Raw genomic sequence first — 22,531 nt, forward strand, 5'->3', positions numbered from 1 at the left:
ATTTCCCTGCAGAAGGGTTATGATATAACCAACTCTTAATTAGTGCAGTCCCAGGGAACAGGCTTCTTGATGGTACTGACCCTTGTAAGAGAAATACTGAATTAAGGTTATGTCAAGTAATTAAAAGCAACAATTTTCAATTTTTTAATTTTCATATGTTTTAGGCATAATTTGAAGTCTATATTTAATTCAGTTAAATTCACCTTTAGTTTATTCATGTATTTGATTGAGAGGTGCTTGGAAATTCTCATTCGTGAGTCAAATTTGCAAAGGAACCAAACCCAGTTTCTATTTGCATGTGCAATTTTAAACACATGATCACTTGCATACATACTTTTGGGCTTTTATGTGTGCATAATTTGCATGTGCAGAGTACTATATGTACTAGGTTAGAAATCTGTTTATGCACACAAGTTGGGTTACATGTATATGTGGCAATGTAAAAAAATACTGCATGCAAGTGATTTCAGGCAATGTAAAAATAGAGACTGTTGTTTGAAGATTTTGTCTATAAACTGTTATCGCTATTGGACGCAAACATCATCTTGAGATTGAACATATTTTTATTTACTTGCTGGGGACAGGAAATTGAAAATGCAGCTGCAACAACTTCGGTGGAAAGGGGCAAAAAGTGTAAACCACGAATACCATGAAAGATCCTGTGCTCGCTGTCAGAAATCCTTAGGACTGGTGATGAATAGAGGTGCAGTGTGCAATGGATGCAGTCATCGAGTGTGCTCTGAATGTCGTGTCTGCCTGAATCACCTGTGGAAATGCACCATCTGTTATGCTCATGGGTGAGAAATGTGATTAGTTTTGCTAAGCTATCTCTTTTTGGTGCTGTAAGCGGTGAAGGTAACTTAAAATTTCTTATGGGTACTGTTCTTTTGCAACCCGGGTTCCTGCCAGCATTTTAAATAGCTCCCTTCTGGCTTTTGCCAGAGTTGCACACCAGGGTGCGCCCACTTACATTCACCTCTGGTTTGGGGTGAAATCCTCACTCCATTGAAGTTAATGGGAACTTTGCCATTGATTTCAGTGGAGCTGGAATTTCACCAATTGGGTATGTCTACACAGCAAAGTTATTTCGAAATAACAGCCCTTATTTCAAAATAACTTTCCTAGCATCTACACAGCCAAACTGCTATTTTGAAATAAATTCGAAATAGTGGAGCGCTTATTTCGAATTTGGTAAACCTCATTCTACGAGGAATAACGCCCAATTCGAAATAGCTATTTCAAAATAAGTGCTGTGTAGACATTTATTTCAAAATTGGAGGCCTCCAGCCTTCCCGGGGTGCCCTGGTGGCCACTCCAGCCTCAACCAAGAACACTTCTCTCTCTCTCCCCCTCCCCGGAGCGCTTAAAGGGGTAGTCTCTGGCCACAGTGCCTGTGCCAGCCCCAAGCCTGCCAGCCCAGACCTAGCAGTCACTGCCCCTGATGCAGTGGCCCCAAAACGTGAGCCAGCAAGCCACTGGCAGCCAGCCCTCCACCACTCCCCAGTAGCAGTCTGCCAGCTCCCAGGAGCCTGCCAGGTCCAGGGCGGAGATCACGGACTTTATTCAGGTTTGGGGGGGGATGCCCCCAACATCCATGATCTCCGCACTAGACGGAGGAATGCGGCCATCTATGGCAGGATAGCTGCCAGCCTGGCCACCAAAGGCCACATGTGAACCCAGGAGCAGGTTTGCATGATAATCAAGTTGGTCCGGTGAGATCCCCAACACTGAGCCCTGAGCTTCCCCTTCCCCTTCTTCCCTTTACTTCCTCCTTCCAGCTCACTCCTCCCAGGTTTCCCCCTCCCCTCCTCAGCCTCTCTTCTCCCCTCTCCCGCCTCTTTTCCCCAGTCTCACCAGAGTTTCATCCCCCTCCAGTTTTGTTAAATAAAGAGAGTTTGTGTTCATGAAAATACATGTATTTTATTTGACATTAGGAAGGTGGGTTAGGCAGGGGTAAGTGGAAGGATGTGAGAGAGGAATGATGTACAAGACCTTAGTGGGGCAGAGCAGGGAGGCTCTTAGTGCTCCTCAGGGTGGAAGCTCTCCAGCAGGGCCTCCTGGATACTGACAACCCCCTATCCCCGATGGACCTTCCGGATGGCAACCTGCAGAAAGTGCAGCCAGGCATGCACCAACGCATCCAAGAGAAGCACCAGAGTGCCCAGGGGCAGCTCTGTCTCCATGTTGCAGAGTGCTTTGGTGTCCCGAGTGAGGGCAATCAGAGCACGAAGAGACAAAATGCTTTGCTGATCCTCCTCGAGGTAGACAAGCAAGCAGGGAAACCTGAGAACTGGCTGTCTGCGGGGGTCCCTTTAAGCACAGGCCTCAAATAGTCTCAGGCAGCAGCCCCACACAGTAAGTCCTGACCTGGTGCCCTGCTGGAACTGGTTCTGGCCGGCCTTAAATGTGATTCAGAGTCCACTCAGTGGACATGCTATTTTGAAATGCGTTTTGTGTGTAGATGTATTATTTCGAAATAAGATATTTCAAAATAACACTGTAGTGTAGACATAGCCATTATGTTTAGCTAAATGGACAGGTCATAGAGTCTCAAACATGCATTAGTATTTTCTTGGAATGTAAGGGTCTTAGCTTTCATAAACTAGGTAGGATTTGATATAATAAATTCTGTGCAATCTGAAGAAAACCCAAATAACTGTATTAAGTGACACTTTGATTCCCACAGATGGCTCTCTTCCATCTGAATCAATATTGAACCAGTGCATTCTGGCAGGGTATTGGAAATCTTGTGCCACAGGAGGTGCCATCTTTCGGATGAGATGTGTGGCTGAGTTCTTGACTACTTTCTTGTCATTATTTTTCCAAGGGCTTTCAACAAGAGTAGAGGTATCCTCATTATGTTTGTTAATAACTAGAAGATGTACTTGTCATTTCCTGGCCTTCCTCCCTGGTTCAGCGCTGGGGCTGAGGGCCTGAAGGAGTTTGGGGCACTTATCTGGGCTGGTGGCAGGCAAGATGACAAGCCCCGTCCCCAGCTGGCCACTTTGGTGGTGGTGCAGCTTTTCCCTGTGCTTATTGCCCCCATTAGTGACTGTGAGTATAGTATCCTCCTCTCTGCCCCTTCCCTTTCCATGTTATGTAAAAACAATTGAATTTCAGACACCTCTTGTTTTCCTGGCACAATCAAACCCTGGCCTTGCTTTAAGTTAGGGAACTGTATATCAGATTTGGTGGTCCTAGCTCTTACTGTTTAGGAGTTCTTGAAGAAATGGACTTGAAAACAGATGGACTCGCAGACAGACACACAAATCTCTAAATTATACATAGATAATAATAATATGAAACCATAGTACATGTAGGTTAAAATCCTAAAACAAATCTTAAATAACATTCTGAGAACAAGCCCAGCTCTAAGCTTATCTAATTTACATTTGTTTTCTTTCACTGTCATTGCATATCACTTTGTATTTGTATTAGCAGAAAGGGTAAACAAAAGTGTCTGATTTACCATCTCTGTATTATTATATTAAATAGCTCCACTAAATACACTCTTATTCATCGCAACTGGAAATGAATAATCCAGTAATCCACATAAACCTGTTGGGGAACATTTTAACCTCCCTGGACATTCAATAATACAGTGGTTCCCAACTTTTTTTATACTGCAGACTGGCAAAGAAGTCCCATGCAGGCATCTTCCAGTTTTTGGGAATACAACACCTGCATATGTCAAAAGTCCAGTGGTGATCGGTGAGTGTGACGGGGACAGGAGAGTGAGATCTGAAAGTCCCTAGTCACTGACCGACATAGGTGATGGGTGTGTGATTCGTTTTGGTCGAGGACTGAGGCAGATCAAGCATCTCAGCTGCTGCACCCATGACTGAGCATTCTTCTTTAGGACCTACTCTGCTCACCCCACATGGAGAGGAGGCTTAGAAGTGCCCTAAAAATAGTCTTGTCTCTTTTCCTCCTGTCTGGATAGCCCACATCCAGTAGGATCACCACCCCAGTGGTTGAAAATGTAAGAAACTTTTTATCTTTGGAATCTGGAACGTACGTATCCTGATGGACAACTCAGTGACCGACCAGAGCGATATACAGCTATCATTGCTTGTGAATAGAATCAGTTTAACATCAATATTGCTGCTTTGACCGAAACTAGAAGAGCTGATGAAGGACAGGTGAGGGAGAAGAAGGGAGGATACAACTACATCTGCAAGGAAAAATCTTTTGATGAACCTCTATTGTATGAAGTAGGCAAGAACAAGTTTGTAAGGTGCCTCTCTGAGCTGCCAGTAGGCATCAATGAGCGGCTTATGACGCTCCGATTGAGGTCCACCAAAACCCAACAGGTAATTGTTGTGAGCACCTATGTGCCAACAGTGGATGCTGATGAGGATGTAAAGGAGGATTTCTACTCTCAGCTGGCAACTGTTTTATTGGAGACCCCTAAAGAAGATAAGATCATTCTTCTGGGGGATTTCAATGCATGTGTTAGATGAGACTCGGACCTGTGGAAAGGAACAGTCGGGAAAGGAGGAGCTGACAAAAGCAACTCAAATGTATCCTGCTCCTGACCAAGTGTGCTGAACACGAATTTATCACCACGAACACCCTTTTTCGACCCAAAGATAAGTTCAGAACATCTTGAAGACACTCATGTTCAAGCACTGGCATCTTCTCGACTATGTCATAGTTCAGGGCTACTCAACTTTGGAAGCCCAGGGGGCCACAGTGATACTCACAGCACATGCAGAGGGCCACAACTTAAGTGTGGTTGCATATACGTGCAAATATATATGCAAATATTTTATTTCGCAGTGATGGGCATGAATACAAAATTAAGGCAAGACTACACAACACACCGGCCCCATTTAAGTCAGTTCTGCTGATATTAATAAAATGCAATATTTACCCTATTTCCACCCATATGTCAGCACTTTTAATGAGCAATGACAGTCCAGGAATGTAACTACTAAAATGTATATCAACAGAGTATTGACTACTTTTTTGTTTTAGCTCCCACCCGTAGGCTGCAAGCAAACAGGCCATGGGCCGCATGTGGCCTGTGGGCTATGTGTTGAGTAGCCCTGTCATAGTTCATGCTCGAGATTGTAGTGACATACTTCTCACAAGAGCAATGACAAGTGCTGATGACTGCTGGACTGATCATTTCATTCGATCCACAGTAAATATTAAGATTGCCCCCAAATGGAGGCTGCAGAAGAAACAGATCAGGCGCAAGCTGAAGGTTCAAGATCTTAAGGACTGCATTAAGCATGATCACTTTCAAGTAGTCTTAGAAGAAAAGATTCTATCAGAATTTCCAGAAGAAATTGAGGAACATTGGAGCCAGCTGAAAGCAACAATCATCAATACCTGTGAGGAAACAATTGGTGACTATACCAGACAGCAGCAGGACTGGTGTGATGAGAATGATGTTGAAATTGAGCAGCACATCAATGACGAGAGAATGGCATTTTGTGCTTGGCAGAATGATATAAATTGCAAGACAAAGAGAGAAGCCTATGCTAAAGCAAAGGTGAAGTCCAGCGTAAAACCAGAGAACTCAAGAACAAATGGTGGACTGAGAAAGCTCAAGAATTCCAACATTTTGTGGATACCCATAATACTCGTGATTTCTTTAGCGCTATTAAGGCTGTTTATGGACCAGCTTATCATGGCATGAACCCTCTTTGTTCATAGGATGGAACCACACTTTTGAAGGACAATGAATCCATTAATTTTAGCTGGAAAGAACATTTTGAAGATCTTCTTCATCGTAATTCCATGTTGCAGATGCAGTTCTTGAGCAAATCCCCCAATGACCTTCTAGGGATTGGCTCAGAGACCCTCCCAGTTTGTATGAGATATATGTGCCATCAAGCAGACGAAGAACAACAAGGCAGCAGGTCCAGATGTGATCCCCGCGGAAATCTTAAAAGACGGTGGATCAGAGCTAATTCGGCAGTGTGGCCTTCTTACCCTTAAAATAAAGGAAGAGATGCCCACTGAAATGAAGGATGCCTTGATTGTTACCCTCTTTAAAAAAGGGGATTAAGTGGACTGTGGAAACTGTAACTGGGGATATGATCGTCATTGCATGGCAACTGCAAGAGAAGTGTCAGGAGCAAAATCAACCACTGTACATGGCTTTTATTGATCTAACTAAAGCCTTTGGCTCAGTGAATCACTTTCCCTTTGGACTGTACTTTCAAAGTTTGGATGTCCTGATAAGTAAATCACTGTCCTAAAGTTGCTTCATGACAACATGGAAGTGACTGTTCTGAGCAGCCCTGGCTCCCAGAGTGAACCTTTCAGAGTACAAACGGCTGTATCATTGCACCAACCATGTTTGTAGTCTTTATTGCAGTCATTTTCAAGTTTTTCAACCTAATTTCTGGAAAGCTCCCAGCTGGCATTGAAATCATCTACAGAATGGATGGCAAGCAGTTTAGGCTTAGCAAGTTGAAAGCTAAGAGTAAGATTTCCACCATATCTATGATGGAACTTCAGTATACTGGTGACAATGCAGTTTTTGTCCACTCTGAGAGAGATCTTCAGGCTGTCTTGAATGTGTTTGCTGATGTGTATGCATGCCCTGGTGTCACCCTCAGCATCAAGAAAACCTAAGTGCTCCATCAGCCCTCTCCATATAAAGTACCATGCGCCCTATCTATTAACATCAATGGCAAGGCACTGGAGAATGTCAATCGTTTTCTTTGCCTTAGAAGTTATCTTTCATCCAACGCAAATATTGATGTAGAAATCCAACATCATCTGAGCTGTGTTGGTGCAGCCTTTGTTCATTTACGGCACAGGGTTTTTTAAGATCACAACATTTAAACAGACACTAAACTTCTTGTCATCAAGCCATTATTCTCCCAACACTGTGTTATGGGTCTGCAACCTGGGCAACCTATAGACATAACTTGAAGGTCCTTGAGAGGTATCAGCAATGCTGCCTCTGCAAAATCTTGAAGATCAAATGGGAAGACAGATGCATTAATGTCAGTGTTCTGGAAGAGGCAACCAGTATTGAGAGAGTGATCATCCATCAGCATCTTCGCTGGACTGGTCACGTTTGTTTGGATGCCAGATATCGTCTTGAAAAACAGGTTCTGTTTTCTCAGCTTACAGAAGGATAATATAATGTGGGAGGACCATGGAAGTATTATAAGGACTTGCTAAAGGATAATTTAAAGAAGTGTAACATTGATGTTGACATTTGGGAAACATTCGCCCAGGATCACTCAAAATGGAAAAAAGTTCTACGCTATGGCTCCCTGCATTTTGAATTTGCCTACCGACATGCTGAAGAGGAAAAGAGGCGCAGAAGGAAGGGGAGACTGGCTTCTAGTCACGGTCAACAGTCTCCTGCTGTCCCTGGAAACATCTGTCTTCACTGTAATATAACTTGTGGTTCAAGGATAGGCCTTATCAGCCACCTGATGGTTAATAACTCCCAATGAAGATGATCATACTTGGCAATGAGTGATCATCCATCATCATCAAGCCTATGCTTATTGGGTGGTCAAGTTGACTACTTGCTTTCCCCACACCCTTGCTGTTTCTGTGTCTGAGGCAGCAAGGAGTGGGGGAAGCACAAGCTCATGGGGGAGGGAGTCAGCTTGGGAGAGGAGTTAGGGGAAGCAGAGCCACAGTGGTCCCAGAGCCAGTGTGAGCCAGGACTAATTAGTCCCAGCTCTCGCTGACCCCAGAAGCAGTTTAAATGTAGTAGGAGCTGGGCTACCTGTGCACCTGGCTCCTATTATATTTAAACTGCAGAGCTGCTGCTGGGAGCGGAAAGGTAGCAAGAGCCCCCACCATCGATTACTCAATTAGCTAATTAATCCCATCCCTACTTTCAGGTCAGTTTGTGTATCCTGCTTTTTTCCGCAGACTTTAAGAAAGCACAGTGAATGCCTTTTCATGTAAAGTGTGATTTTTAGACTTGTATTTTGAAATGCATTTTTCAAAAAATAGGCAAAATAGTAGGCTAAATAATTTTTGTGGGGGAGGAAGCAGTTTTTTAATTATATGAGCGCCAGAAAAGATTTCCACCTCCAAAAAGCTTTTCTTTTTAGTGAAAAGGGGATGGATTCATAATTATTTTTGAGGGTACAAAACCATAAGTTAAAAATAAATGGACTATTTTTTAAATAACGTGTTTAGGAATAGTGTTCTGAAGTTAAGTGTTCTAAGTTTTAACATAGAAAATTATTTTTTGCACAAAGTAACTAAAATAGGGCTTTATTATAAAAATTTAATCTCAGCCATACAAGATCACATTTTATTATATTTTATATCATACACTTATACTGATATTTATTCATGCATGCAGCAAGACAAACACTTGCGCACACATACACACACACACACTTACCCTATACAACCAATTTTTCTGTGTATTGCAGATATTGAAAAATAATGAATCTTCAGTAAGTGAAATTTACATTTGAGGAGGAGGCCAGCATAAGGCCCTATCTGCGTGTAAGCCTCATTTGAGCTCATCACTGAGGGCTTGACCCAAAGCCCATTGAAAACATTGAGAGTTTTTCCATTTACCGGTACTTTAATGGGCTTTGGTTCAGGACTATAACACTCAAAAGATGGATAGTGCTTTTTTTGTGATGGTACTGCCTGGTACACAGTACTGGCCGGCACCTCCAGATGCAGTACCAGCACCTCCAGTCAGAGCTCAACAACTTTTCCCCTAGAGTACCAGCACTTTTTTTTTTAAACAAAAAAAGCACTGGATAGGACTATGTGTGGGTTCTATGCAGTGAGTACTTTCCATGCAGTACCCTATATATTATGGGAAGAGGAAAGATTTTCAGAGGTTCTGAGCTCATACCTACTACTGAAGTCAGTAAAAACATGTGGACCTCTGAAAATCAGGGTCTAAATGATGTCTTGCAGAATCCCAGCCAACAGAGGCTCTGTGTATCTTTGTGATGACAAATAGGGTATGTCTAGACTACCCGGCATAGGAAAATGAAGCGGCGATTTAAATAATCGCCGCTTCATTTAAATTTACATGGCTGCTGCACTGAGCCGATCAGCTGTTTGTCGGCTCAGCGCGGTAGTCTGGACGTTCCGCGGTTGACATCAAAGGCACTTGGTGTGCCTGGGAGGTCGACAAGTGCCTTTGATGTCGACCGCGGAACGTCCAGACTACCGCGCTGAGCTGACAAACAGCTGATCGGCTCAGAGCAGCAGCCATGTAAATTTAAATGAAGCGGCGATTATTTAAATCGCCACTTCATGTTCCTGTGCGGGGTAGTCTAATCTACATGCCTCTGTCGCCAGAGGCATGTAGTCTAGACGTACCTATAGAGTGAGTGCTTATATATGATCAGTTGCAAAACATTCTGGTGTACATTTGATATGCAGTATAATTTCATTATCATTATCTTGATTTTTAACTCCTAATACTGTTATCTAGCTCTCACTTGCCATTACAATGTTTTCCCTCAATAAAGCACTGATATCGGCAATATCACTGATGCTTTTCCGTTCTCACCCAACACTTTAGATGCTAGTCTTAGATTTTAGATGATCTGTGGAGACAAACTTCATGTATCAAACAGAGAATAAGCAATGACAAAAGGGCTGCAATGGAACACTGTTTTTGACATTTCAAAAACAAAATGGAAATGTATTTCCTGTGTGCTGTGTCTGGATGATAGTAGATATTGCTATGAGTCATGCATAAGTGAACAGAAATCAGCCATCATTCTCTGTTCATGGTCTTGCTCTGATAAGTTTATAAATGTGAGTAGAAGCTTTTTCTTTTAGCTTCTGATGTGTCCTTTCTCTGTCAAATGTGTCTAAAGGATTTCCATTGTTGCCTTGGATATGATTTATCACAGAACTACACATATGTCCCGTTTTGCTAGATGAGCAGCATTTGCCAAATTCAACTTTTAGATGCTCCAATCCCACTTGTCAAAGAAAATACATGATTAACTGAGGTGGGCATTTCATTTGATATATGGTAAGGAGAAAGAGGGCCAAGCTGCAATATTCCATTTGGGACCTTAACCTCAGAAAGGGTATGAATGTTCAGATCAGGGATTTTTGGGTTGATCTCATTAGTAGTCATGTAATGTGTGCAACATAAGTTAATCTGGATTGAGTGAATGCTAAATATAAAGTAACATTTAAATTCTATGTACATACTCTGGTAGGAAGGAAGCTGTGAACCAGGATAAAGTTATTAAAATGCTATTTGTGTTTTTAAATACAAGTTGAACTTTTGAAGGCTGAAGAATTATTTCTGTATCTTGAAAATGTTTTCATTCTTCTCAACTTGTGAGAGAAAATGTCTGGTTTATTTCTGAGGCTAATACACTGTTGGAAAAAAATCAACAAAAGAGCCATGAAAGTCAGTTACCTTTGAAGGGACACCATCAGCATTAAAAATGTGAAGGTGGTAGCATAATTAATGCCAACAATATGATTTTATGGGAAAAGTCTTTTTCAAGAAACTTGATTTTTTTTTTATTTGGATGAGATTACAAGTACAGTTGATAACGGTAACTGTATTGATGTAGTATAGATTTAGACTTCTGTAAGGTATTTGAGTTAGTTCAACACAACATTCTGATTACAAAATTAGCACAATACAAAATCAGTATATCATATATTAGATACATTAAAAACTAGCTAATTGATAAATCTTAAAAAGTAATTGTACATGGGGAATCATCATCCGAAACAGGTGTTTCCAGTAGGCTCCCACAAGGATCTCTTCATGGCATAATGCTACTTTGTATGTTTTTCAGTGATCTAGATGAAAATATTAAATCTTTGCTTGTAAACTTTGCAGGGTGACATGAAAATTGGTGAAGTGGTAATAAAGATCAATTATACCAAGCAGTTTGGATCACTTAGTAAGATGTGTTCATTTGAGCACATAGCATATAGATCAATTACAGGATGGGCAGATGACTCTTTTTTAGAAGCTGTGACCTGGACAGTCCGGTATTTTCGCCTCTCGTCTGGTAAAAAAATTCAGAAAATTCTGGACACATAAAATGTCCGGTATTTTCTGATTTTTTTCCTGGCCAGGAGGCAAAAATACCGGACACCTGGCAACCCTAGCCAGGCCAGGGCACGAAAACCTCCCACCCCCGGACCTCATGCTTACCTGGTTCCGCAGGGAAGCTAAGTTCTGGCTTGAACAAGAACACAAAATGGCCACTGACAAAAAGCCTAAAGACCAAGGGGAAGCAATGCCTTCCCTGGGTCTTAGCGCTCAACCGCTGTTCCTGTCCCTATTCTGAAAGGGGCCATGCTGTTTTAATGCTGTTTTATTTTTTTTTTTCTCAATAAGACTCGGAGTCCTTTTTCTTTTTCTTTTTTTTTCTCAGCAACTTTGATCCCCCCCCCCCCTTTTTTCCCCGCAACAGAATTTTTTCCCCAGTGTTTTTTTTGGGGTGGAGGGTGGGGGTGGGGGAGAGTGTTCAGTATTTTTAGTTCAACCATCTGGCAATCCTACCTGCAAAAGACCTAGTACAAAATCATGATGAATAACTAACTGAATATGAGATATGTGTTACTATGGCTAATCTGTCTGATGCAATCCTTGGATGTATAACCAGAGGGAAACCAAATAGGTAGTTGATATAACCTATATACAGCACTGGTACGACTGTTACTGGAATATTCTGTCCAGAACTTGTCTCCCCACTCCAAAAGGGTGTTGAAAAAAGTTCAGAAAACAGCTATAAGAATTATCTGGTCTGGAAAATTTGCCTTACATTTAAGTATGTGAATGGTTAACTGGTTTATCGGTTATGGCTAACGGGCGGGGGCTGGCAGCCCAACTGCTGCATTTCCTGGTCTTTGTAGATTCAGTCAGGATCGTATATAGGTTTTGGTTTCGTTTAGTTTACAGACATTTGAATTGTTCTCAGTGTAAGGATCTGTCCTTATGTGCATTTCATACTCATTAAATATCACTCATTTGATCTCATAATCCTGATAAATGCAGGTACTGTACATGGCTATTGATATCAGAGGCAGTGACCTTCGCCAAAGAGGACAGGGTTAGGCCATGGCACCACCACATTGTCCGTATCAACAAAGATAGAGGAGAGATTGTGTTCTACCTTCTAGGATTATGGTACAGCAGCATGTGCTGCTCATACATAGTCATTCTGAATTACATCTGGTAGCACACACTGCATTCCATCAAACTAGACTATTGCAGTAAACAGCTAGTAAGACCTAACTGTGTTTCCCGAAGTCACAGAGCAAATCAGGTGCAGAGCTGAGAATAGAATCCTCTAGAATTTGACTTCTAGTGTGTTGCTCTAAACATTAGATAGTACTTTCCTCTGTCAGAGGAGAACAGTTCTTACTTGCAGAACAAAGCTGATCCTTCTCCCTCAAACACAGGCTGAGATCAGTCTGTAATGAGCTACCATTAGTTATACTGTACAATTAGAAAGGGTCACTCTGTTGCCTTTCCCTGCTAAATAGATTTTTGTCTTAAGTGCACATATATATGGTTGTGAAAATTCATCTTGGAAACCATGTGTAGAAAAAGTTCCAATGTCTGGTGTTTGTTTTTCAGAGACATGAAAGTAAAGACTGGGGAATGGTTCTTTGAGGAACGAGCCAAGAAATTCCCAGCTCAAGGTAATTATTAGTGCAAGCAACAAACTGCTTTGTGGTGTGTAGTCCTCATCTAAGTAAAATACAATGCAAAAACGTTGCACACCAGTTTGTTTCATTTTTAGTCCATTTACTAGGAGATAGGTCTGAAATAAAGAATAGATCTTGTGATATATGTTGTGTATATGGTGGGAGTAAGGTGGCAAAATGTCTGTCTCTTTACCTCAAGGATAGACCAGAAGAGTGAAGCACCAAGTACTTTGGTTGGATAGTATGATAATTTTATTAATTTGAATGAGTGTGTATGAAATTGTGAGCACCAAAGAAGTGTCCACCTTAAGACCAATAAGAAATAAAATGATCTGTGATGTAAGTATAAATACACTGGGGTATGTGAATTGCAAGGAGATGTCTTGCATCCTTTGAAGTTAGTGACAAAGTTCCTATTCATCTCAGTGGTGCAAGATCAGCACCTGTGAAGTGGATAAAATAAAATAAACGATAAAGAGGGAAAAATTGCAAACATAGTATGACACAGTATTCAGCACATACTAATCCATGGGAAGCCAAAACACAACCCATTTGGAGCCTGATTATGCCATCCCCTTGTGCAGGGCCCTTCTATGCCACTGATGACACAAAGTAGCCAAAAAGGTGTGGGTAGGAGACCGGTCCAGGTCCATCTCCATCCAGAATACTGGAACCCAAAGCAGGTCAGGTGAACAAGGAACATGCTGCATCACCCCAACAACTGCTTCAGTGTATGCTCTTGCCCTGCATCCTGGGGAAGGGATTGTGGGGTTTTTTTTATGAGATTTAGTCCCATCCCGAACTCTTCGGGGGTGGAGTAGCTTCCCTCTTCCCCTGAATCAGAGTTGTGCCTAAATGACAAACCATTACCAGAGTATCCCCATTTTATTACTTTAGATGTAAGGAGGGATAATATGCAGAGGAAGTCAATAGGCAATGGCCCTTAAAATACCACTTCTCTTTATTTGGGGAAAACATTAGCAATGTAAGAGAAAAAGGATGTTATATATCAAGTAAGCAAGCAGTGTTTGACATAACAGACATTCACTAAAAGCTGTAATCAATACAAATTGAGAAACTTTTTAATGATACACTTCCTTGCTAAAAATCAGATAACAGCAGTTATTTATAGACTTTACTGAAACCCCATCTGCACACATGTGATAATGTTGATTGATTCATCTTCTTACGGGCAACAGAGTTTTAAAAGTTGTCATAGGAGCTGATTTCTTTCTCTTCAGAGATGGCTGTTGAGAGTGAAGATGTAAGTCTAAATCAGGGGTTTTCAGATTACTCAGGTAAGTCGCTGGTGGTACAATAGGTGCTTTGTTTATTTAAGTGTCTATAGGCACAGAGGCTCACCACTCTCACTGGCTACTGTTCACCATTTCCAGGCCAGGGGAGCTGCAAGAAGCAAGGCTCCCTTCTTATGGACACTTAAATAAACAAAGCATCTCACGGCGCACTAGCGGCTTACCCGCGTGGGCCCGTGACCATGGGCGGTTGGTGAAGGCAGGGCTGAGGGAGGCAAGCCCCAAGCCCGCCCTCCAGTCCCCCTTCTGCTGAGGCCCCGCCTCTTTCCTGCCTCCTCATGTTGCACGTGCCCCCCCCAACCACAGAGAGGTGAGGGGAGTGGGTGGGCACGCACTTGCCTCTGTCCCCAAGCCCTGGGGCACCAGAGAGAGTGGAGGGCATGCTGCATAGCTCTGCCCAGCCTCTCCAGCCCTGAAGCACCGGGAGAGGAAGAATGGCGGGTTGTGCCGCCCAGCTCTGGCACCAAGAGGGTGGGTGCTGGGGGCAGAACACCCTCAGCAGGCATTCTGGGGACGGAGTGTGGGTTGGAGCCAAGCTCGGCAGTTTGGAAACGGAAAGCCTTCCCCCATATAGGCTATGGGACGCCCATGACCCAATTTTGAAAACCACTGGTCTAAACAACTTCTCACAAATACAGAAAAGTGATCTTCTGTTATTCTCAAACACTGGGCCTGGTCCTCCATGGTGCGGAGTGCTCTCAAATAAAGTAAACAGTATGATTACATTCATTACCTTTCAGCCAGGGATTTGGAGCAATCAAATTTTTGAATTGCTCCGCTCCAGCTCCACTCTGGCACCAATAGTGACTGCTCCAGCTCCGCTCCAACTCCTCTCCGCGCTCCAACTCAAATTAATTTTTAACTATAATTTTTTTTAATATACATTTTTATTTATAAATTGCACGTTAGTTTTTCTTATGAAATTCTGCTGTAAAATATTCGAAATATTTCCCAAGTTTTTAATTAATATCTGAAAAACGCTTTAATATAGATATGTCAATGAAATTTGGTATGTGCCGTAGCATTAGTACGTGCTATCGCTATTCTACAACATTAATTGTTGGGAAGTAACAAGGCTACATGTTACAAGGTTGAAAATAAACACATGCAGTAAAACTCCATTAGTCTGGCATCCAATGCTCCGGGACTCCTGATGGTCCGGCACCATCAGGAACCCGGAAGTGCTGGGGCAGCCGGACAGGCTTCCCCCATTCAGCTGCTGCTGAAACTGACCAGCAGCTGAATCGGGGAAGCCGGGAGCAGAGCAGCTGGAGTGCTGCCGGGTTGGTCCTGTAGCGCAGCGCCTCGGCACAGTGGGACCAAACTGGCAGGACCCCAGCTGCTCTGCCCCAGGGGTCCCCGAGTCAGCCGCTGCTGAAACAGATCAGCGGCTGATTCCAGGAAGAGCTGCTCTGCCCCGGGCTTCCTGGAATCAGCCGCTGATCTGTTTCAGCAGCGGCTGACTCGGGGACCCCTGGGGCAGAGCAGCTGGGGTCCTGCCGGGTTGGTCCCACAGCGCCATCCTTTGGCGCTGCGGGACCAACCCAGCAGCACTCCAACTGCTTTGCCCCAGGTGTCGGGATTCAGCCGCTGCTGAAACTGACCAGCAGCATCAGTTTCACCAGCAGGCTGAATCCGGACGCCTGGGGCAGAGCAGCTGGGGTGCTGCGGGGTTGGTCTCGTAGCGCCGCCCCTCGGCACTGCGGGACTAACCCGGCAGGACCCCAGCTGCTCTGCCCCAGGGGTCCCCAAGTCAGCCGCTGCTGAAACAGATCAGCCGCTGATCTGTTTCAGCAGCGGCTGAATCGGGGACCCCTGGGGCAGAGCAGCTGGGGTCCTGCCAGGTTGGTCCCGCAGCGCCGTCCTTTGGCGCTGCGGGACCAACCCGGCAGCACTCCAGCTGCTCTGCCCCAGGCGTCCCCAAGAGCAGCTGGGGTGCTGCCGGGTTGGTCCCGCAGCCCCGAGGGGCAGCGCTACGTGACCAACCGGGCAGTACCCCAGCTGCTCTGTCCCAGGCGTCCCCAAGAGCAGCTGGAGTGCTGCTGGGTTGATGCCGTAGCGCCACCCCTCGGCGCTGCAGGACCAACCCGGCAGCACCCCAGCTGCTCTATTGCAGGCATCCCCGATTCAGCTGCTGCTGAAACTGACCAGCAGCAGCTGAATCAGGGACGCCTGGGGCAGAGCCGGACTATCGTAAGGGGGGGCCCCTCCCACCCCACTCCAGACCCCTCATAGCCCCCCCTTCTGAATGTCGGGCATATCTGATAATCCGGCACCCTCTGGGTCCTAAAGGTGCCGGATTATCGGAAGTTTACTGTACTTACCTAACTAATCTATGCGAGTACGTACTTGTCTAACCTTGGCATAAGGGTGGGAGTAGTCTGCGGTGTTGCTGGATGTCTGATAATTCTCTGATTCTTTAATAAAACATATCTCCAAAAACTTTGTAATTTTGTATCTGTACATTAAATCTTGATTTTGGCCAAAGTGAAAATAACTGTGACATAATACGTAAAGTGGTACAGTGGATGTCAATATCAATTGTTATACAATCTGAAACTTTTTGGCACCTTTAAGACTTTCTTGCTAAAATATCATTCATTTTGGATTGAAAATGAAAAAAAAAAGTGAAGCTGTGGAGCAGTCAAGATTTTCTGTGCTCTGGCTCCGCTCCGGCTCCGGGCAAAAACCTGCAGCTCCACTGCTCCATGCTCCAGCTCCAAAGCCCTGATTTCAGCATCAAGTCTGTGTGGATGACTGAAACAATGCTCTGTGCTTAGTTTTGCATCTCCAAAAGTGTAGGGAGAGAGCCCTCTTTTGGCTTGACAGAATAATGCATGATTAGATGTTCACTGTACAACAAGGTTAATTTATTAGCACATATTATGGCCAACACTTTTATTTTTTCCATGCAATAGGCTTTAAAAAATGAAATGCTATACCACTATGTCATTTGTCCTGTTAATATTTTAGCACCTTAAACAGCCTACTGTCATAAAAGCAATTACCTGCTTTTACTAAACAGTAAATTACAGCAGAACCTCAGTTACGAACACCTGGGGAATGGAACTTGTTTGTAACTCTGATCAAAACAGTGTGGTGGTTCTTTCAAAATTTTACAACTGAACATTGATTTAAACAACTTTGAAATTTTAATATACAGAAGAATAAATCTGCTTTTAGCCATTATAATTTAAATGAAATAAGCACAGAAAAAATCTTTACTTTGCCAAATCTTTTTTAACTTCCCTTTTATAGTAATTTAAATTTAATACTCTACTGTATTTAGAGGTGGGTTTTGTTTGGGGGGGGGGTCTCTGCTGATTTCTTATTGAGTACTTCTGTTCCAAATGAGGTGTGTGATTAACTGGTCAGTTCATAGTACCGGTTTTCTACTGTAACCTGCTGAAACAGTATTTAAAGTGGCCATGAACCAACATACCACATATTACTCACTTAGGAAGAAACACATCCGGTTCACACATACAGAATGGGAGGTCACTGTCTAGGAAGGAGTACTGCTGAAAGCGAGTTAGGGGTCATAGTGGTCAACAAGTTAAACATGAGCCAATACTATGACACTTGCAAAAAAAGCAAACATGATTCTGGGATGCATTAATAGGAGTGTTGTGAGCAAGACACAAGAAGTCATTCTTCCGCTCTACTCTGTGCTAATTAGGCCTCAATTGGAGTATTATGGCCAGTTCTGGGCCCCGCATTCCAAGAAAAATGTGGAGAAATTGGAGAAGGTCCGGAGAAGAGCAACAAAAATGATTAAAGGTCTATAAAACATGACCTATAAGGGAAGACTGAAAGAACTGGGCTTGTTTAGTTTTGGAAAAAGAAGACTGAGAAGGGACATGATAGTGGTTTTCAAGTATCTAAAAGGGTGTTATAAAGAGGAGGGAGAAAAATTGTTCTCCTTGGTCACGGAGGATAGGACAAGAAGCAATGGGCTTAAATTGCAGCATGGGAGGTTTAAGTTGGACATTATGAAAAACTTTTTAATGGTCAGGGCAGTTAAACACTGGAATAAATTGCCCAGGGAGGGTTGTGGAATCTCCATCACTGGAGATACTTAAGAGAGGGTTAGACAGACACCTGTTAGGGATGATCTAGACAGTGCTTGGTCCTGCTATGAGGGCAGGGGTCTGGACTCAGTGACCTCTCGAGGGCCCTTCCAGTTCTGGTGTTCTATGATAATTATCCTTGTGGTCAACTAAGCATCAAACTCAGGATACTTGGTAAACTTTATAACATTAAGAAAAATATACAGTATTATCAACTCCAAACCTCAACTGTTAAAAGGTGTCACCTCCTCTATTGTTGTAATTAATAATGCTTTCTGCAACAGACCACACTCATTTTGCTTTCAGAGCAGTATGGCTAGTGATATTACATTGCTAACAGGGACATAGCAGTAAGCTAGTTACTTGCTATTTTCCATTTATTAAATTAATTTAGAGCTTTTGTCTCTGATTTTTATGTCTCTAATTATTCATAATTGAGAAAGCACTTATGAGTGCTGTTCTTGATGCCTTGTGATTGGTCATCTGAGTCATGTGAGTTGTTTCTGTTCCCTGATTGAATGACCCAATCTTTGTAGACTGTCGCTATTTTGTTTTTTAATCACTGATACATATTCATAATTCTTCAAATGTATTATGTGAAAAATGAAAAGAAATTTTCAAAATCACATTGAAAGTGCTTTCATGGATATTACTTTAGAGCATTTGCACTATTTTTCACAGTGCTTGTATTTCATAGATCAAATTTACTTCTGTGCCATGGATCAGCAGAAGGCCTATGAGCTACTCAGTCCCACGGAGGTTATTAGGCAGTTGGAGGCACTTAGCACCTGAGGCTATGTCTAGACTATGGGGTTTTATGGGAAAAAGGTATGAAAATTGCGCTCCACCTTGTGATTGGTCATCTGAGTCATGTGACATTTTCTGCTCCCTGATTGAATGACCGGGATACTGCCCCATAGTCTAGATATAGCCTTAAACAGGAAGAAAGGTCAAGTTATTAGCCTAGGATTTGGAGACCCTGGTTCAGTTCCCCACTCTGCCATCAACATCCTGTGTGACCTTTGGCAAGTCGCTTAGCCTTAAGTCAGATCTGCAGTACAGACCTATGTCAGTATAATGATGTTTTTCAGGTGTGTGACGTAACTATTTCCTCTCAGAGAAGTGGATTAACTACACTGATGGGAGAGATCTCTCCCATTGGTGAAGGAGCATCTTCAGTTAAACACTGATCCCCAAGTGTAGACCTGCCCTCAGTTTCCCATCTGTAAAATGGAGATAATAATGCTTCCTTCCCATGTAAGGTTGTAAGGATAGATACATTAAAATGTTATGAAGTATTTAGATACTATGGTGATGTGGACCGTATGAATAACTTTAGACAGATAGGCCCAGTATCTGGGGAGTAGATAAAATTACATCTCTGTATTTGAGAGGTTGTTCACATTCAGTCTGTAAGTACAGGGATTGGTCTGGTTTTGTCCAATATTTTTATAAATAATTTAGATAATGGTATAGAGCATACACTTATAAAGCTTGCAGATGATGTCAAGGTGAGAGGGATTGCAAGTGGTTTGGACAATAGGATTAATATTCAAAATCATCTAGGCAAACTAGTAAAATGGTCAAAAATAAATAGGCTGAAATGCAATAAGGACATATGCAAAGTACTTTGCTTATGAAGAAACAATCAATTGCACATGTACAAAATAAGAAATGAATACCCAGGAAGGAGTATAGTGGAAAGGGAACTGGGAGTTATGATAGATTGCAAGCTAAATGAGTGTCAACAGTGCCACTGTTGCAAAAAAAGCAAACATATTCTGGGATGTGCAGGAGAGTTGTAAGCAAGACATGAAAAGTAGTTTTTCCATGCTACTTTGTGCTGATAAGATCTCTCTCAGATGGGTTATTGTGTCCTGTTTGGGGTGCCACATTTATGAAAGAATGTGAACAAATTGGAGAAAGTCCAGCAGAGAGCAACAGAAGTGATCAAAGTTCTTGAAAACATGGCCACTGAGGAAAGATTGAAAAAATTGGGTTTAATGTGGAGAGAAGACTTCGAGGGGACATAACAGTTTTCAGGTATATAAAAGGTCATTACAAGGAGGAGGGAGAAAAATTTCTACCTCTGAGGATAGAACAAGAAGAAATGGACTTAAATATCACCTAGGGTGGTTTAGGTTTGACATTAGGAAAAGCTTCCTCTCAGGATGGTTAAGCACTGCCTAGGGAACTTGTGGAATCTGTTTCATTGGAGGTTTTTTTAAGAACAGGTGAGACAGTCTTCTGCCAGAAATTATTTGATTATTACACACAGGGTCAACTTGTGGGGGGAGGGCACGACGGGTCATGTGACCTCAAATGCTGTGGATGGGAGAGGCCAGCTGGAGGCAGGACTAGCAGTGGGGCAGGGAAAGGAAGTGGCGCCTGCAGCAGAGGTCCACCTTCCACCCCTTACTCTCACCGGCAATGGGGGGGGACAGTGGAGCAAGGTGGCCCTGCTGCTTTACTCTCTCAGCCACACGTCTCTAGGGGACGAGTGGAACTTCTGTGGGAAGCAGAGCGATGCAGTGGCTGGAGGAGCAAAACAGCGGGGCCACCTTGCTCCGCTTCCTTCACTGTTGCCGTTGAGTGCAGGGAAGGGGATAGACTCCTTCTGCCGGTTCTGGTTCTGCTAGTTCCCCAAGCCACCTAGGTTTGGCAGCAGCAGAGCCAGGGTGGAGTAAGAGTGGGGAGGAAACAAAGTAGGGTCTGGGGAAGGTGAGGTCTGGGTGGAGGGAGAGTCCCAGCCCTTCCCTGGTCTGGGAGGGAGTGTTATGGCCAGTGGCCCCCCAGGTTGTTGCTCACCAGTCGCCTCTGATTATAGTCCTTCCCTGAGTGCCAGGGACTTACCTGTATGAGCTCTTGAGGTCCCCTGCATTATTATACTTCTATGATTCTATGACTAACATATTCAGTCTTGCCAAACTATCTGGTTTAGATGGGATTTAAATGGTACTTGGAACTTGTGGTAGCCTGTTGCATAGGGATTATTTCACCCATGGTGATTTACAGCAACAGAAGATTTTATAAATGTAGTCTGGCCCCTGAAAGCTCTTTAATTCTGAAAAGTGTTATCTAAGTGCTAATCACTGTTCTTGCTACGTAATGACCTTTACACTTTTTTCTTGCTTCATAGATAGACACGAAACAACTGGTGCAAAGCTCTTGAAATCTTATCAAAAACTGAGGTAAGACTTGTAGAAGGACAAGTTGTTCTAGGGCACTGAGACGGCAATATAAGGAACACATTTTATAATAGATAACAGCTTGCTGCTTAAGTTTTCTGATTACCAAGACAGCAAATATCAAGATTTTTAAAAGTTTAGAATGCAATTAGTAGTACTGTAGAAAGATTGCCGTTGTTTTTTTTTAATTCATTCTATAGAAAGAGGCTGGAGTACAGTGGAAAGAATCCTACTTTTAGCTAGACAGTTTCCTTGTCTTAATTTATTGGGAATTAAAGAAAGCATACAATATTTTTCTAATGCTTTTCATATTGATAGGCTCTTTTTAAATTAGGCCTGGACAAAATACCTTCCGCAGACTGGATCTGGCCTGCCAAGCTACCGGATCTGGCCCATAGTTGCAGCCAGGAGCCTCAGGCAGACTCCATGCTTGCCCCACACACTGGCCCCCCCAACATTGCTCAGAAAAACAGCTGCCATAACCCTTTCTCTTTCTCAGCTTTAAGACTAGAGGACGGGGGAGTATGCTTCACATGCTGCTCCTGCCCCTAGCACAATCCCATTGGCCAATCTCTGGCCAATAGGAGCTGTCCGTCTGAAGAACAGGCAGTGTGCGAAGCACCGCTCCCCTCTCTCCTCAGGCTCTTATTCACTAACACACTTGGCTCCTACAGCCTGTACAGGGATGGGGCAGGCAGGGAAGCTGCCTGAGAAATGTGCTGGGCTGTTGGCTGGGAGTCATCCAACCTGCCTCTGGCACCCCAGACCTCCTCCCAACCCTCTGCCCCACCACTCCTGCCCCTCTATCCCACATAAGCCAAACTCTGTCCCCCATCCTGAACCCATAACCCTCCCAGATCCTGTACCCCAGTCCTCTAACCTAGGTCACAACCCAAATCCCTGCACCCCAATCCCCTGCCCCAGGTCACAGCCCCCTCCTGCCCTAGGTCACATCCCAACCCCCTGCACCCCAGTTCCCTACCCCACGTCACAACCCAACCCCCTGCACTGCAATCCCGTGCCCCAGGTCATAACCCAGACCTCTGCATCCCAGTCCAGTGTCCCAGATCACAAAAAACTTATTCCGAGACCCCACACCCCCTCCTGCACTCCAGTTCCTTACCCCAAGGCCCCTTCTGCACCCAACCTCCATCCCAGACTCCACACCTCATCCATTAATATCATGGAAGAATGTGTCCCTTGACCACTTTCCAAAATCTTGGAGTGGCTCCCATCAAAAATTATTGTCCACCCCTGGTTTAAATGGTCAGGGTTGAAAATCATTTCCAAGTAACAGAGTAGTATATAAACATGTAGTAACCTGACTGGAGATTTTGCCAAT

The 22,531-nt window shown here is 43.5% G+C and overlaps 1 protein-coding gene across 11 annotated transcripts in view; it reads left to right on the forward strand.

Annotated features, from left to right (window-relative positions):
• SYTL3 (synaptotagmin like 3) overlaps positions 1-22,531 on the forward strand; it is a 64,341-nt gene that overhangs the window by 16,120 nt on the left and 25,690 nt on the right. For all 11 annotated transcript variants that reach the window (XM_075924535.2, XM_075924538.2, XM_075924539.2 and 8 more), the window contains 3 exons: positions 585-797; positions 12,548-12,612; positions 21,141-21,192. In XM_075924535.2, coding sequence (XP_075780650.1) covers positions 585-797; positions 12,548-12,612; positions 21,141-21,192 — 330 coding nt within the window. The remainder of the gene's footprint in view (positions 1-584; positions 798-12,547; positions 12,613-21,140; positions 21,193-22,531) is intronic.

This window comes from Pelodiscus sinensis, chromosome 3, assembly GCF_052426305.1.
Source record: "Pelodiscus sinensis isolate ZL-2025 chromosome 3, ASM5242630v1, whole genome shotgun sequence".
Lineage (NCBI taxonomy): Eukaryota > Metazoa > Chordata > Testudines > Trionychidae > Pelodiscus > Pelodiscus sinensis.